Source organism: Botryllus schlosseri, chromosome 3, assembly GCF_051294905.1.
Source record: "Botryllus schlosseri isolate E-star chromosome 3, Bs_hap1, whole genome shotgun sequence".
In the NCBI taxonomy this organism is placed as follows: Eukaryota; Metazoa; Chordata; class Ascidiacea; order Stolidobranchia; family Styelidae; genus Botryllus; species Botryllus schlosseri.
In genome coordinates, this window is record NC_137238.1 from 32768619 (window position 1) to 32787720 (window position 19102).

General features: G+C 39.6%; 2 protein-coding genes and 1 long non-coding RNA gene across 3 annotated transcripts in view; all 3 read left to right on the forward strand.

The window, feature by feature from the left end:
* LOC145436560 (uncharacterized) overlaps positions 1-19102 on the forward strand; it is a 164858-nt gene that overhangs the window by 102281 nt on the left and 43475 nt on the right. The gene's annotated exons all lie outside the window — the stretch shown is intronic.
* The window catches only part of LOC145435419 (uncharacterized), a 41163-nt gene continuing 29957 nt past the window's right edge, over positions 7897-19102 (forward strand). The window contains exons 1-2 of the mRNA XM_080312695.1: positions 7897-8086; positions 10701-10730. Of these exons, the coding sequence (XP_080168821.1) occupies positions 8026-8086; positions 10701-10730 (91 nt within the window). The 5' untranslated portion in view covers positions 7897-8025. The remainder of the gene's footprint in view (positions 8087-10700; positions 10731-19102) is intronic.
* On the forward strand, positions 10737-13950 carry LOC145435087 (uncharacterized). The gene is made up of 2 exons (XR_013913705.1): positions 10737-11646; positions 12896-13950. It is a non-coding gene; the product is annotated as an uncharacterized LOC145435087 (long non-coding RNA).

A 19102-nucleotide genomic window follows, 5' to 3' on the forward strand; every position in this document is an offset into this window, starting at 1 on the left:
GAATTTTTCGATTAGTTTATATTCCGTATTTTATTTAAAACTAAAACTGTTAAGTACTACTTAAGGTGTTATAAAATGTGAAAAAGTGCAAATAGCGGAGACGTTTGGAGACTGCGTTTAGGACAGTTCGATGTCGCTCGAATATTTCATCCAAAATTGTGAGTATCTGGAAAACTTTTGGATATGTGAGGTCACAAACATAATAGAGAAGATCCAGCACGATCTCAAATGGTGTCGCTTCATTGTGAGACGATCCCTTTATGCGGAAGCCATTCGCCACGATCCATGACTGCAGGTCACCATTTTCATGGTGCGCTAGTACGAGATGTCGAGGACTCAGCTTTGTGGCCGTTAATTGGACTGAATAGGCCTGGAATTGAAAGAAATATGTTAAGTAAAATTATATTGCCAATAATCCATGTGTGAATTGAAAGCACAATATTTGGCAATGAAAAATAGCAAATTTGCTCTCTCAAGCATTGGCCATCGTTTTGTTTTTGAAAGAAGTCGCGATGTGGGTATAATATTTTCTAAAACTCAACAGCGAAAGGGTTGTAATCTCGGTGAAATAGTGTGCGACACATTTTCCACAAGTCGAATGCATGTCGGTTCATACTAAGACCATGTTACGGTCAAATATGTGTGTTTTTCTGTCTCCAAGTCAGCTACCCCTACATTGAATGCACAGAGTCGGTGCATGTATGAGACTTCAGAACATGATAAGTTAGTTAACAATAGTTCGAGTCATGGGTATGAATAATTTTTAGAAAACCTAAATATGCCGCATCCAAACTTCGTAAATTTTTTCGATTACTTTTTTTCGTTTCTATCTATTTTAAAAGACTCAGTGTGGAAGTTTCGAAGCTTGCATGAATTGCAAGCTACATAATACAACTAGTTAACACGCGCTGATGTAACTTTCCTCATTTGTATGCATAGCCTACGCGAATTCACTGGATTGAACTTTACTGAATACTCCGCAATGTAAAATTAGTATACACCATACAAAATCCGGATTGTTTAAGTCTTTAGTGTAGCGGAATAGTGTAGTTTTCTAACTACTTTACAAATTCATACGGTTTTTCTTGGTGCGTTCCAGGATAAATGCAATTTTTCACGCTTTTTTATTTTTATTTTTTCATTAAAATTGGAGCTACTGTATATTATTTATCGCCTATATTTAAATTCGGTGTGCTAATGCGTTGAGGTTGAAGCTAAAACATCCTATTTCATGCGGCCAAGAAGTCTAGCACCGCGTAGCCGAATTTAGCATACCGAAAAATATCTACTTTACAAAATTTTCATTTCTTTATGTCCATTAGAGTCGCACCATCTATTTATTTCACGGATAACAAATTACTCCTGCTTTTATCAGAGGATATACTTTCCTAGGGTTTGCCTACTAACAGTACTTAGTTTAGATTAATGAAAAATATAGTGATTGAAAATAGATCACTGGATTATAGTTTACAGAAAACTCCACAATTCTATGTGACGTCCTTGCATGCCAACAACCGTCGAACTATTCGCCACCTCATAAACACTTGAGTAGGCCTACATTTGATGCGTGTGGGGAACACCTAGGTAAATTTTCATATGCGTTTAGTTTCCAGCTCTGAAAGCAAGCTTGGTCTATGATCAATAGCAACTATTTCAACAAATATTACATACCTATTGATAGATAGCTAAGGCACCATGTCGACCCAAAATTATACCTTTTGCCGTCCATACTTTTATAACCCTTGAAGGGGTAAAATTTGCATTACACTAACTTGCAATTGTGAAGCGGCGTTTCACTGTCGGTTTAATCACCCTTATTCTAGTGACATGAAAAGGACTGAATCGTATGAATTGTGGTCACTACAAGAATCGAGCGAAAGCGCCGTTTCACGCCGTCTTGCATCGGTCACGATTAGTTTTACTTTTCAACTAACTTGTTGTCTGTCGTTATATTCATTAGACTCGCTTTCATGCGGCTAATTTGTCCCTATCATTATAACGTTGGTGATCGCGTACCTGCGGCGAAGGTGTTCGTTTAATTATAGCAACGAGAACCGGATCCCTGCGGCTATTCCGTTGGCATTTTAGTGCCGAGTTAAATACCCTTATACTCGACATGCAAACATTATACAGGTAGCGGTTATACTGCGAGCTGATGAATTCGTCATCTATTCGCCTAGCGTAGTTGTTCATAATCCCGACCTTCCGCTCGTATCGTATATACTACAAGCCAGTGATCGCTACATCAAACAAAACGCTCAGATCGAACGCAAGAACTCGGATCGCAGTGTCGGACGGCAGCAAAGCGGTGTACCTCGAAACATCAACCGATCTGGAGGATTTCAGCTAGTGAATCGATGCAATAACGATCAACGATATCATTGATATGCTCTTTTTTCGAAATAAAATGAACTCGTACACTATACAACGCTATTTCAAGGAGACTGAGTAAAGTGCCAATGTAAGTTTTGACGCGGCAATCATAAGTCGTAAAATAACACGCGCTGATGTAACTTTCCTCATTTGTATGCATAGCCTACGCGAATTCACTGGATTGAACTTTACTGAATACTCCGCAATGTAAAATTAGTATACACCATACAAAATCCGGATTGTTTAAGTCTTTAGTGTAGCGGAATAGTGTAGTTTTCTAACTACTTTACAAATTCATACGGTTTTTCTTGGTGCGTTCCAGGATAAATGCAATTTTTCACGCTTTTTTATTTTTATTTTTTCATTAAAATTGGAGCTACTGTATATTATTTATCGCCTATATTTAAATTCGGTGTGCTAATGCGTTGAGGTTGAAGCTAAAACATCCTATTTCATGCGGCCAAGAAGTCTAGCACCGCGTAGCCGAATTTAGCATACCGAAAAATATCTACTTTACAAAATTTTCATTTCTTTATGTCCATTAGAGTCGCACCATCTATTTATTTCACGGATAACAAATTACTCCTGCTTTTATCAGAGGATATACTTTCCTAGGGTTTGCCTACTAACAGTACTTAGTTTAGATTAATGAAAAATATAGTGATTGAAAATAGATCACTGGATTATAGTTTACAGAAAACTCCACAATTCTATGTGACGTCCTTGCATGCCAACAACCGTCGAACTATTCGCCACCTCATAAACACTTGAGTAGGCCTACATTTGATGCGTGTGGGGAACACCTAGGTAAATTTTCATATGCGTTTAGTTTCCAGCTCTGAAAGCAAGCTTGGTCTATGATCAATAGCAACTATTTCAACAAATATTACATACCTATTGATAGATAGCTAAGGCACCATGTCGACCCAAAATTATACCTTTTGCCGTCCATACTTTTATAACCCTTGAAGGGGTAAAATTTGCATTACACTAACTTGCAATTGTGAAGCGGCGTTTCACTGTCGGTTTAATCACCCTTATTCTAGTGACATGAAAAGGACTGAATCGTATGAATTGTGGTCACTACAAGAATCGAGCGAATGCGCCGTTTCACGCCGTCTTGCATCGGTCACGATTAGTTTTACTTTTCAACTAACTTGTTGTCTGTCGTTATATTCATTAGACTCGCTTTCATGCGCCTAATTTGTCCCTATCATTATAACGTCGGTGATCGCGTACCTGCGGCGAAGGTGTTCGTTTAATTATAGCAACGAGAACCGGATCCCTGCGGCTATTCCGCTGGCATTTTAGTGCCGAGTTAAATACCATTATACTCGACATGCAAACATTATACAGGTAGCGGTTATACTGCGAGCTGATGAATTCGTCATCTATTCGCCTAGCGTAGTTGTTCATAATCCCAACCTTCCGCTCGTATCGTATATACTACAAGGCAGTGATCGCTACATCAAACAAAACGGTCAGATCGAACGCAAGAAATCGGATCGCAGTGTCGGACGGCAGCAAAGCGGTGTACCTCGAAACATCAACCGATCTGGAGGATTTCAGCTAGTGAATCGATGCAATAACGATCAACGATATCATTGATATGCTCTTTTTTCGAAATAAAATGAACTCGTACACTATACAATGCTATTTCAAGGAGACTGAGTAAAGTGCCAATGTAAGTTTTGACGCGGCAATCATAAGTCGTAAAATGTGGAAACTGCAGAAACCGTAACTTGTACACATAGAATCAAGTTTAAAAAATATGGATGGATGATATTAGTCCTAAACACACATAATACAATATCTGAGAAAAGTATGAAGATGCGGCAATCAATGCAGCGATGATATAGCAATGGATGGATGATGTGGCACTATAGGCGTGGCGCTTGATGATGTGGCACAGGTGACGTAGCTGATGAATGTACCCTTAGGGCATGAAAATGGGCGTGGCAATTAGGATGACGTGGCGCTCTCTGATTGGTGCGTACCGATCGATTCAACCCTCACTACTCGCGTGTGCTGTACTTGTGCGCTTTTGTCTCCGATGTGAAGTAGTCGTTGAAATTTCAGGGACATTCACCGCAATGGAACTGATACATAAACTTTGCAATTTCTAGCTTCCTCATATATCTTCTAAGTTTAGAACACCGAATCTTTTGAGAAGCGATTTATCAGTTACACATCCAGGTCCCCGTGGGGCTTTGGCAATGATACGGATGATCCAATGTTGAAGTTTTTGCAGTGGGTCAATTGCATTCTTGCAGGCAGCACCCCAACAAAGAATTCCGTATTGTAACTTTGATAGGAATAAAGTGTTGACTAGTATCAACAGCACGCTGACTGGCAGAGTGTAGCTAAGGCGGTGAAATAGACCACATACCTTCGATAGTTGTGGTTTGAGTGATTGTATGTGACTCTTCCATCATCGTATATATATCATTGATATCACCAAGTAGAGTTATAAAAAGTGAGTTTAACTGGAAACTGAGCTGTCAATATAATAATACCATGACTTAACCTTTGCGCGCCCTGTAGCCTATCAAATCGGTGTCCTATACTCACGCACATCTTCGTTTTTTAGTATTTTTCAATAAATTACTTCAACTTCGAGAATTGTTGCTGCTCACATGTTACATTAGGCAAAACGTACCGATATTTCAGTAGGGCTGCTCGCTGACTTGGACTCGGTGGTGAATTGAAAATGATTCGACTTGACTCGAGTCAAAACAGTAAAAGTGAGATTGACTTGTGACTCGGAGCCTTGTGACTTGGTTACAACCGTGATGCGAGGACTTGGATATCATCTGTAAGTTTCAAAATTAAGTGAAATAAACCTTACTCGAACTCCCGAGACGATAACCCTTTGCTCCAACACTTGGACTCAGACTCAGACTTAACTCGGTGTTTAGTCAAAAATGGTCATTGTAATGGATAACTATAATTTTAAGTAATATCGACTTGCGACTCGGAACTATCGGCGAAGGTAATAATATTTATCAAGCTTCTCCAACAACTTCTAGACCTATATGAACTCACATTACATATTAAAGATATTATGACGGTTGGAACTGTTGAAAAAGAAAAGGAATGAGTGCGTGCTACCTTGACTTGGAAATATCCTTATACGTCGATAGCAATATATAAGCACATATATTACCAGTGAATACGGCCCATTTAACTCGGCCTTCTGTGACCTCGGTCACCCTCATGATTGCTTCGCGGGCCGTATGTTTGACACCCCTGATCTAAGTCCAAAACTACCTTTCTAGTGTAAGCAGTTATCAAGATATGGCTTAACTGGCTATTTTGGGCTCGTTCCGTGAAAATGCACGACCACTAGAGGCTGTGCGAACCTGAAACTATGATATAATTTATTTATTTACGATTTGGCACCTAATATCAAAACACTGTTCATGAATTCAAATTTTTCATTTTTCACTCCATCCTATGTGATATGACTCATTTCTTTCGGTCATTTCGTTTCCTGTAATCGCCGCGCCCGCGCGCTGATCAACCAGTCTCCAGCCTTGACACACGATGAGAAAGATCGATTGAGCAGCACGGTCGTCGGCGCGCGTTAACCTAGATTTTGTATCTCTTTTCATCGAAGTCGTAGTTGGGGTTATTAGTTCTAACTTAATAAAATATTGAACGGCTGTAACATGTGCGTTATTCCACGCGATTTATTACTATGTACCTCCTTTTTCAGATTCTTTCAAAATGTCCGCCGAGGACATTTAGATGTCCTCCTTTTTGGGAATACGTCCTCCTTAACAGCTTTAAGAGCTAAGATAGTGGATAGCTTCGAGTGAAAATGGGCAGGGCATAAATGTCGCTGAATAGGAAATTCGTGGTTCGAACAAAATTGCCGACATTTTTTTAGTTAACCAACGTAAGGTGTGAAAGAAAAACTGTACTTTTGCAATTGATCCGGAAAGTTGACCTTTTCTTTCAGTCAACCAACCACAAAATCGGGAAAAATTTACCATTTTTCCAGAATTTACTCGAGTATTGTAAGTTTGAAAAAGTTTGAAAAAGTGTCTTCCTTTCCCGATTCCAAAATATGATAGCCCTAGATATAATGTTGCCAAATATCTCGACTTCGACTATTTGGTACCCTTCCCCCAACAAAAAGACGCATTACCGCACCACGACGCGCCAATACATATGAAGTTATAGGCCATGTAACATTCGACTCCGATAAGAGTGCCAGAACAATCAGCAGCGAGAAGAACTTGACCGAAAAGGACTGCCCGCGTGCTGACCGAAAACATCGATATCGACGATATATATATACAATGTTTAATTGTCCATATAGGCGCCTTAATGGCTGGCGCCGGATGTTCCTGTCCTGGCGATCTGAACCCCACAAAACAAATGCCATCTCGCAGGGAAAAATTATTAGCGAGTAATGAAATACCAATTTGAAATCGTGTTCGTCTTTTAGTTTAGTAAGTTTGAGCGATTTCGATATCCCGAATATTTTCTGCTGACACTCGTCGGGGTAATCGTCAGCAACTAGTAGAGAATTGGAAAGAACACTGTATATCAACAAACGTGTCATCAAATATGACGTCAAGAGCATGGAATTTCGAATAAGAGAGCGTTTAATGTACTATTTTAGATGGTATACACGAATTCCTTTTATTTCACAGCTTGGTTGGTGTATTTTGATAAAAGTCGACTCCAAGGCACATAAATGAAAGTGTGAAGGGTGAGAAGTTCACCCTAGATCCATCCACTTCCCTGCTGCAAAGTGATATTTTAACCACTGTAAAGCCATGGGTGTAAAAATTGGTGTATTCATCAGAATTCCACCATACCGGGGGATGTGAATCGAGTTACCGTCCCTTTTAGTTATCTAATTGTGCTTTCACATGCCTTCCAATGGGTGAATAGGAGTTGAACACACCAATCATGATAAAGATATATATCCATGGGCTGTAGTGTGTACTGTTTGCAAGTACCAGCATTTTGGATTTCTTGGGAAGGTACACGATAGCAGAACCCACTGCACCCATGGGGTATATCTTACTCTACTCATTTACAACCGTTGAAATGGGTGTGAAAGCACAAATCGGCGAATTTATATTGTATGATAGTACGCAGGCTATCCCAAATAACTCATTACGTACTGTTGCACTAAAATTATAGTGTTAATACCATATCATAACCTTGAGATTGTGTGCTTCCATGACATAAATCATTTGTGATGATTTCAGGCACCTGCGTGAAATGCACATGATTTCATACATGTATGGTGCACGACCAGATATATATATCTTCAATCATTCGTCGGTACTAAGTAACCTACTTATAAGGACCATGGTCCTTCAGAGGATATGCAGGTCATTGTATAAACGTTATGCGCTTCATGAGGCTTGCGTAGCTCATGCGACATCACGATAGCAGCGAAGCGTTGCTTTCATGTGATTAGCCATATACGATATTCGTGAGAGCTAGGTATATACAAACAACAGTGCGCATCAGTAGCCACGATGCTTTGCAAAAGTAATGAGGATGCTGGGACTTTCAGCGGATATTTACAATGTTTGATCGCAGAAATCTTATAATCTTCTCTTAGATTATATAGTTGAGATGGAGAATTTTATTTACTACGACTACAAATATGAATAACTCAATATGCAAGAACTTCCGAACCGAAAGCTTCTCGTGCTTCTTATCTTGATTTTAGATTTCACAGGTAAGCTACTAACATCATTTTATTGCGAATACTGCAGTATAATTGTGGGGTGAGCGGGACTGGGATCCCGCTTGATATTTTTTTTTTAAATAAACAGATACGAACGTTAAGAAACGAACCCCAAATCCGATGTATCCCATATGTTCTCAAGAAGTAGCTGCGAAACATCGTCTGAAAAGTCACCATACAGTTAACTGCGACAAACAAGTAGTTTTGTGTTTATCCGTGTGTTGGCTTCGGTTGATGCTGTGCGAGTAATTTTATAATTGAAACAAGGCGAAAGGTTTTCTGTTGCAGTGTGACTAAGATCTCTGAACACGGTATTCTAAACGAATAGAACTTGTTGTTGATGCTTGAAAATTCCACATCTTTGGTGGAAATCGTAGGCTTGAGATGTCTGAAGCTGACTGTAGTTGGTATCTAAATACATGGCAACATGCAGGATTCTTTATATTATTCATCGACTCGAGACATCACAACATTACGATAGAACGAAACGAATTGAAGGTGTCGAATCGACTTGTAGTATAGTCTCTCAAACATTAAGATAGTGTTGGGTAATGTGAGTAGATACGCCTATATCCACTCATCGCCTTCAACGGGCACAAATAGGCGACGGGGAGGGAGCAATCAGCAATTAGGTGTAAAAATTACTATCATCTCGCTTCCAATTCCAGTTAATTGATGCTGTAGTAATGGCCTAATTTACCATCAACAATGTGAGCAGCATAAACCTAGTATAAGCGATTGACTTAGTCGGGTCTCGGTTTACTAGGCTATTTCGTGTCCTTATCCACAGTTCACAGTACTGACGATCTTGACCTGTATATCAATTACTGACATACAACAGTGTCAGGTAAATAAATAGACTATCGCTTGCAATCATTGTTTCATCATCGAAAAATATTCCTCGATAGCCATGTCATGACATCGTGACGTTCGGCTTCAACACCATTCGCAACAAACGGACGAAACTTTATTTGTAATTGTAGCCAACAGATGATCATTAGGGCAAGTTTTTGCAACATTTGCAACTTTTTTACAGCTTCCGGGACCTTCCTAAATGCGCAGAATGCATGTACTGTAGTGTGCTAAGCTGTTTGAAGAAGTTTTATATTGCAACTTTTACTATTTTCTTCATGGAACTTTTTACTGCAGTTTTTAGCAAGTCTTGCGCAAAATGTAAAGGCGTGATTGCTCTAAAACTATTTCTAGTATGATTTCCTCTTCGATTTGCTCATCGAAGAGCTAGGTGATGGATTAGCTGCATCTTAAAGTTATTTATGATACAATGGCTTGCAAGCTAGATGTTAAAAAAACACAACCAAGCACGACAGTCCCTGAACTATATATATATATATATCACTTGATTGATTCGCTTTCGTATAAATTTGAGGTCCTTCCCCTTCGACGGATGCCCAAACGAGACTGCTGATAATTACATTATTACTTGGTCACCTTTTCAGGCTATTGATTGTGTTAATGTCGCCAACACTGATTTTTGCTGCAATGCCCTGGTTAAAGTTTTCAGCGGGTTTGGGTTGTGGTACCTAACTTGTTTTATGGTTAGTCGCTCTGATGTTTGGCTTTTTCCGAAATAATATTTCCGCATTGCGTTATTTTCTTTCTGCGTACCGGCAAACATATAATTTTCGGCAGTCTCGGCAGGCCGTCCGTGAAATAGGAAAGCACCAATTTTGACAGCTCAGCACGAGCGAATAGCGAAACACCGTCATGTAATTTTTAAACCTAGAACCTAAAATGTATTTATGATCGATTGAATAACGAAGAAAGGAACGAAACAAGCAGATACCCTGCAAACCTCAAAACTTTTCGAACATGTCATACCCCAATATATCTAAAAACTTATAAATGCAACTTGTTACTGCAACTTTTATTTAATTTAAGTGCAACTTTCCCACGATTTTAAGTGCAACAAAAACTTGCTTCGATGATTATTGTTCGTGGTTATTCCTCAGACAGGGAAAGCTAACATATATTTATACTGAGTTTTATTTCGTTATGTAATTGGGTATCCAATTGCATGCGCTAATGTGAAAGGCGGAGTGTGAAAATTCCACCGCCGTAAACGGCTTCTTTTAAAGAGCATTTCTAAAACGTCTTTCGACTTTCAACGCGGGATATCTGGGAATATAGCAAAACATAAATTACTAACTCAGGTTGGTAAGCAAATCGTCTTGTAGGACAATAAGGAACGAGTCAGGATTCAAGCTTCATTGAACCGAATGTCACACTGTTGGCGAGACAGTGTTATTCACACCCAAGGGGGCCGAAAAGGGTGTACACGAAAACAGAACTAACTCAGAATTATATCGCGGCCATAAATCCTGCGTTACTACGTGCATACCTTCCTACGTTCCCACGTGCATGAATAATTTGAATTGAAATGTTATACTCGATTTATAACGCGGTATAAGTCTGGGGTAGGTTCTGTCTGCGTGTGCCATGGGCAAATAATAACACCCGTATATCGGAGGTGGTACGCGGATGGACTTACACACTCTTTCGCTGAGAGTACATGGCATTGACCTTGCTACTCTCACTTCGTGTCACGAGATCTTCACGGAAACATTTAATATCGTTTCATTTACAGGCATTGGAAGAACTGACACAGATAACTCTGGTGAGTAACGTGAAACAATCCGAATATCTATGTTATATGAACTATTTACAGTCAGTGAACTACACTGCGTGGATATTCTTGAAATTTTTGAGTGTACATCACGAGATATCTATATATAACTGTCCTGTGATACATGTTGGTAGGCCCCATACTAGGATAATACATGACATTGAAAATGCATTGTGTGGTGTAGTCAGCGGGCGTTCAGTGAAGTATGGTAGTAGAAGCATACAGCATACGGTAAATCATGTGGAACGTGCGTAGATGTTGTTATCAGATTTGGTTACGATGCTAATTTTAAGGTCTGGTGATTTCAGGAATGATGCTCGAAAATTCTGATTGTATTGCAGACGCCGTTCAGTATTACAGTGATATCACCGAGAGCACTTGAGCCTGCATCGCTGTGCGCTCATTTAAGAGTTCTTCGCGATGAAACAGCATATAGGGACATAACATTTCACTGATATCCGTCCGTTTAAATCAATACTACTGAACTTGGGAGCCGCGGTTGGAATGCGGATATTTTCAATGTTAAATACGGGCCTTGTCTGTGCAGTCAAAATTATTCTGTGATAATACACAATAGAGATTTTTGGGTGAAAGGAAGGATTCCCAAATAAACTTCCCGCTCAATTAGGCATTGCACATTTGCAATTTGTTTGGGTCTACTCTACTTACAGCTGCGAGTCATGGTTTTCATACACGAACTTCATAACAAATAAATTGCGCATCTGTATGAGCAGCGACCACCGCCTTCGACTCGTTACTCTCACCACCTTAGATCCAAGATTCAAGGAAATAACAAGAAATAAAAACAATATCAATTCTCTCGCTAGCTGTGGCTAACAGAACGAGAAATAAATTTTTCTTATATTGGCTTTGCTAATACCGCTTAGCAGCATTCTGTAGTTATACCGTATAACTAGGGTTGTGTTTAAAACAAAAATCAATTTAAAACACACATGTTTAAAACATGGCCCTTGTTTAAAACATGGCCCTGGTTTAAAACATGATTTTTATTGTTTTATTTGTTATTTTCTACCCATGATATCCTAATGATGACGAATACCTTCTAAAATGACGATACAGTGATTACTGCGACTGCACGGCATGGAATGCTCGAAGAAAATTCTTGTGTTCAACGAATATTTTATTGAAAATAAAAATTACTGAGTGGCTTCCACGGCACACTGAGCAGCATAGAGCCCCAACTGCTTTACTTTTACGACATCATCGTCAATATTGTCCATAAATAAGTCATCCTGCATCATGGACGGAGTTATGAAATCGTCCAGCCCTTCAAGCAGACTGAATATACCATTTACACGACTCAAAAGAGTCGTAGGGTGTGTATCATCATCGTCAGTTCCGCTGCGTACTTCCTCGGCTTCGCTGATTTCATCGATAACCTTCTCAGATTCTTCTTACTCCGCAAGTATTCTATTCAACTTCCTTAATAAGTCTTTCGATTTCTGACAGTAAGACTCTCCAAGCGAATGGTGACTTTTAAACTTCAGAATCATTTCTAGTCTTCCGCAACTTAGCATATGTCTTGACTTGGTAACGGTGGCAGCTGCTGCTGACCATAGTCGTTCACACGAGGCCACGTGCGGTGAGCATGATAGTAAGGTCTTGGCTAACATAGAAATGCCCGGTGCATCCTCATGTACGTCACTCCAAAAGATCATGGGATTTGCTGTAATGCAGGGTGCCCAAAATGAGCTATCTCCATGAAAGACACCTGTTTTCATATCATAAGCCATCAATTGCTTGACAAATTCGTGAGAAGTCGATCGCAAAGGATACAAATCATTGAACAGTTGAAGCGCAAGGTCTCTTATCTTTCGCCTCCCTGACCGATTTAAGCCGCATTCCGGCGCTCTTGGATCCAAAATCCTCGACACGAATTGGTGTGGCTCAATGTAATTGGCTGTAATTGGCATTCCTACCATATTGTATGCGTCGACGATTTTGTGTGCAAATCGTCCGAGGGTTCATGCTATATGATTTTTGAAAATATCATGACAGGTTACGATATAATTATAAAACTTTTGGAAAAAAACACAATTTTGTTTTTTTCTAAATGGCATTTGTTTAAAACAATGTTTAAAACATGTTTTAAACTAAGTGTTTTAAACAACCGTTTGTTTTAAATGCAACCCTAGGTATAACATTATATTTGCATGACTCTAAAGCAGGAGTGTCAAACATGCAGCACGCGCAATTTTAGCAAATTTAGCATATTGAAAAACAGTTGATATATCCAGCATATTTCTAACAAATATGAAATTTTTCGTAAGAACACTGTTAACAAAATGACCTTTCAGCATGGAAAATGTCGAATGTGTATTCAAAGGCAACTTTATGACCAACCGTCAGTGGTGGTTGTGGTTTTACTCTTTCCATTATTAGAAACAAGTCGCTGACATTGACACCCAATTGCGAGAAGGCAGAAATGAGCTGTGCATACTCAGTTTAGGTTATTATATGCAAAAAATGAACAAAATGTTGTTATCTACCGAAGCGAAAACGCCAACACGAAACCGCTAGTACATAAAAATATAATCGAAGCATCCTTGGTCGCACAACACTGTCATTTCTGACAGTTCCCGGCCTTCAGAACAACCCTAATCGTGATTCAATATTGAATCAAATTCCACCGTCCGCGTTTACATACTTAAATATCTTGTAATCCTCACAACGCATATGCAGGGCTGAAGTCAGATTACGACTGAAACAAAGGGATCATAGAAATGTGCAGACTTATAACGTCGTTAGAGCCACCGTTTTAGCCGACTATAACTGTATACTCAACCATCGTATTTTGCCAACTCCATTGTTTGAAAATAAACGTGTGCTGGAATAGAACCGGCAATCCAGTGGTTCCCAAACTTTTTCGACTCATCACCCCCTTATCAATATCTATGCACAAATATTCGCCCCCCCCCCCATCCCATATTTACGGATCCATAAAGAAGGACATATAATTTGGAAACTTTATTCACATAACTCTGACCGTTAGCGAATTTACTAAAAAAGACCGTTTTCCGAGGTGGTAAGTACTCGCAAAACCGTAGTTTCTGCGTCGTCTACTTTCATAGCGTTGACCTTTTTTCACGTGCATTTTTGACCGTGCCAATGAAATATCTTTCACTGGGCGTTCCAAGATATTCGCACCCTATATCGCCTCACAGCCGCCCCCTTGTTTCTCAAAATCGCTCACTGTAGGGGCGTTTTCGCCCATGTTGGAAACCACTGCCATAATCCGTAATACAATGTAATGTACTATCATGTTCATGACGTGAAACACAAGGACAGGGATTTTGAGGTAACATTTTGGAATCATTAGACTGGCTCGGCCCGCGAGCGATCTGAAGGTTTGAATCCGATCCGCGAGGCCAGATGAGTTTGACTCGCCTGCTCTAAAGTATTCAAAGAGAACGAAACTCAGAAAATTCTAAACTTTTGTAATTAAACCTTTGCTAAGACTATTTGAGTATAGTCCTGCTGTAAATCATCCGTACATTGCATTTCGTTATTAAAACAATTAAAGTGCTCAAAAGCCGACAAGTATTAAGCAAGCTTTTTTTTGGATAACGACATTCCGCTTCCTTAGGACCCTGTCATTGTCTTCGTAAATTCAGGTCGAAGCATAGTCATAAGAGAGAGCGAAAGAGAGAGAGATGGGTACTCTCTTTTCGCCTTCACCATTGATATGCTTTCACGACGGAGATGCGATACGGCTTTCCGTGATTGCTGAGCGCCTAGCTCTAGTAGGATAGCTGCGGATATCAGTTTTATAGCCATTGGCCCGATCAGGCCGGGGTTCGAACCCACGACCTACCGATCAAGAAGCCAGACCCATCACCATTACACTATCACGCTTAGACCTTCCAAGGGACAGTTATTAAATCTATTCCAGGGGTGTCAAACATACGGCTCGCGGGCTGCATCTGGCCGCCGGACAGTTTCATCCGGCCCGCGAACAATTCTGAGTAGATAGAAAAATTCTTACATTATAACCAGCACATTTGTAACTGATGTTCAGCTGTTAAATACTCCCTCAATACAACAAATTTCGAGCATGTTTATAGCCCACATTACAACCAACTGACTATACCGTTGTGGTTTCACTCTCTCTAATTCGAGAATGGAAAAAGTGCACACTTGACAGAGTTTAGAGCAGAGGTCTCAAACACGCGGCCCCCGACGACATTTTAGATTTTTAATATTTTGAAAATATTTTAGTGTCACATATATCTTTTCAGGTTATAAAGTCAAAATCCCATCTTAAATTGCCCCGAAAGCCTGAAAGTATTCATAAAACTTCACTATCACATCAATTGCAAACGCTACCATGCAGTGGAAGATTCACTATTTCGCCACATTTCCAATTCATGATGACAAAACCTGACCCTTAGAAGATTCGTGACTGAAATTTGTGAGTAGGACTTGGACGCGACATTTCTTAGAATTACTTAGATTCGGGCTAACTCAATGGCAAACTAAAAATGACTCGAGTGGACTCGGAGTGACTCGGAATGCCATGAATTTGTTAGAATCATGGACGAAACAAACTGATCGCGTATCAGGGGAATAGTAATAGATCAAAAGGTCGCAGCTTGGTATTTCGCTAACTAAGCAACTATAATTATGGCAAATATTGGCAATCTGTCAGTTACATCTTTGGTTATTAAGGCCACTTACAGGTATCGAGTACCGTAGTGGTACGCTCCAACGATGTAGCAACAATGGGCCGTTCGGCGTTTCGACATTTCAATCACTAGGACACATTCATTACTATATTTATATTATATTTATATTTGTTTTTGCTCCTATATTTGAAGATATTTGGCCATGAGATTAATAGCCTACTTATCAGAAGTATACCCGAATCAAGGACTTGAATTACAATGCTCAACCTAAAAATGTTTTGCTATCAGATCAGTCTCTATTATCAATCTGTTTAATTCAAAATATTCATAGTAGCTGCAAAATTATAACCCGATAGCTTTTATGATGGCATCATACATTTGTCTGCCCATATGGTGTCTATATGTCAAGTATAACAACAATTCTATTCAAATAGTTATAAATGTGATGATTCTTTTCTGGCCAGGCCTAAATTTATACAAGAGTAAATCCAGAGGTGGTCAGTAACGAAGTACTTCTACTTTTTAAAAGTACTCAAGTAATTTTCCTCTACTTCTGGTACTTACTCAAGTAGATCTGATTGTCTCTACTTCTACTTCTACTTCGTAATATTTTGTGATCTACTTACTTACTTTACGCTATTTTCAGTTTGTCTAGTAGTTCTAAGTAGTTTAATCTCTCGATACAAAAGATAGCGTGAGGAATTTCGGGGCTGTTTTCACGGAGTACCAACATTTAATATTCATAAAAGTCAAGTAAAGCCCAGAAATTTTGTTGCGCTTCGCGCACAGTAGTTCAGTATAGTTATATGGAGTGACAAATATGTTTTCACGTAAGTATCAGTGAATATCATTTAGGTACCGGATTGCTTGATTCCGCTCACACCGCATTGTCGCCCATATCAAATATTTCATCACAGTCAATATGGCCCACCATAAGAATTGAAACTACCGTTTCGCAATCTAGCAATTACCTATCATATCATAATCTAGCAGCCCAAGACGTGTCCTGCTAAACTAGAAAATGCGGCTTTTTTCAATGTTACACCTGATTTAGCAGATCACCTTTGAAGCTTTATGGACAAAAGACATGAAATATTATATTTTCCGCTTTTCAGAAGTCGTATTTATATTTCACTTTCAATTCCGAGTATCATACTTTGAGTTCTAATTACTTTCAGTTCTTTTGTCTGCAGAACATACATGTTGAAGCATAAAAGCAAGTGTATAGTAATGCCTCTATTTTCCGGAAATAATGCTACGCTAAATATAAATTTTACGATCCACAATATTTGTTATTAACGTATACTAATCGCGCAAAGTGTTGAAACTATAGAATGTAAACGTGGAATGGCAGCGACCGATTTTGCAGCTTCGTTCCGCTTCGCTGAAGCTTTACTCAGACTTATTTTACGGCAGCTACTGTAGGATTTCTGGCAATCCAAAAGTTGTCTTCCAGAGCTCAGAATTTACTGAATCCGGTCTTGATCGAAAGCTACTGTCGCACTGATTTCGAAAATATCAATCAAAATATGGTGAAGCACCGTACTGAGATGAAAAACCACCCTCAACATCCAAAATCTGCATTGTTCAGAACAATCGGATGACCGCAAAACAATGACCATAACAATGACCCATTGCGGCTCTTCGATTGTTCGGACAATGCCGATAATTCAGACTTGGAGGGCGGTTCAGTGCCTGATCATATTTTTATTTACATTTTCGGAATCAGTGCGACAGTAGCTTTCGATCAAGACCAGATTCAGTAAATTCTGAGCTTTGGGAGACAACTTTTGGATTGCCAGAAATCCTACAGTAGCTGCCGTAAAATAAGTCCGAGCAAAGCTTCAGCGAAGCGGAACGAAGCTGCAAAATCGGTCGCTGCCATTCCACGTTTACATTCTATAGTTTCAACACTTTGCGCGATTAGTATACGTTTACATTCTATAGTTGAAACCGTATCCGATACAACTTCTCCGTATTGCTCTTCGCCTAAACTTGTGACCTTATAATATGGGGTAATAAGGCGCCATGTCATGATTTTCTCTAAAACGGGGTTTTCTAGTAAACAAAGGGTTAGTATCGCATTTTCATATCAATACTATAATTTGCATCCCATGATGCGAAAGAATGCTTATTCTGTCAAAGATTGACAACTCCTGGTATGCATCAATACGAATCAAGCTCTCTGCACCTTCCGCATAGCTCAATTTGCAGCTTTTGACAATCCGTACGAACGAATTAAGACTGTTTTCAAAACTACTTACTTACTTGAGTAGATTTAAAGTCAGTCAATTCTACTTCTACTTCAAGTAGTTTTAGGTGGCTTACGGAAGAAGTACTTCCACTCGTACTTGAGTAGATTTTTTCGACGCTACTTCTACTTCTACTTGAGTAGCTTTCTTGACTACTTTGACCACCTCTGAGTAAATCACAGTTTGACGATGTGTGTTTACTGATAGTCTGCTGGATCGGCTCAATTTCAATAGGAAGATTCATTTCCGCCAAATAAGGCATGCTTGGAAAGACATAGAATACCACTATAAATGCTGCGGCCCGCGGCATCGTCAAAACTTGAAAACTGGCCTGCGAGCACATTTGGGTTTGAGACCTCTGGTTTAGAGTTTTATGGAAAATGGATAAAAAAGTTGCTATCGACAGAAGCGAAAACGCCAATGCAGAACGTTATACGTGCAATTTACATGGAGCATATATTAGTTATACAAATATATGATCGCACTGTCGTGCCACTTCCAGCCCATCAGGTCCCTGACCGGACTCGCGTTTAAGGCCCTAAGGTGCAGCTGGAATCACAAAATTATCCAATTTTTTTTATTGCAGAATCTTGAAGTATGAAACTAGTTCTTTTCAAAAATGTATTGCTCTGGTCAGATTTCGAATTAGAAGTATGTTAAAATACGATTTCAAATCCCCCATTTTCGTAGAAAGACACCCCCCATACACTTTCATTCATTTAAACTCACTCAAAATTATCTATAAGCATTAGCTCTCTGCCATGCTGATTTTATGCAATAAATAGAAGAGCCATATGTTTAATCGATGAAGCGTGCCTTTCAAAACATTCAGCAGGCCAGCAGCTCAAGTCAGCAGCCAATCACTCACCTGGGAAGAGCTGAAAGCTGTTGATATTATGAGCGTTGTTTATCGTATTGTATATTTTTCAAGATTGCATTGGTATATTGTTGATAGCTATTAGCTAATCGCTTAATTGACGATTAGGACAAAGACATATAGACTGTATAGATCAGTGGTTCCCAACGTGGGCGATATCGCCCCCACTCCCCCAGGGGGCGATTTGGCGGTCTCGTCTAGGGAGGGGGGCGAAAATAACGAAGGGGGCGATAGGGGGGCGAAAACAACGAAGGGGGCGATGGCGCGTTAAAAGGGCTATTTTTGGAGGCGGGACCGTAACTGCCGCACCCCAAACCTCCCAATTGGGGTGGGGGGCCCGAACTCGAAGTGGGCCGGAAATTATTTCGTGAATTAACGTAAATTATGGAGTAACTTTTTTAGAAATTCGTGCAATATTTACAAGAATTTTTCACGCTGCGCGCGATTTAATATTTTTATACATCTTCATTTTGGGATACAAGTCACCCAACAAAAATACGAATGATTTATGGAAATGGGAGACTTCGGCAGCGTGGGCCATTACTGGTCCACGACGCACCAAGACATATGAAGTTAGAGGCCATGTAA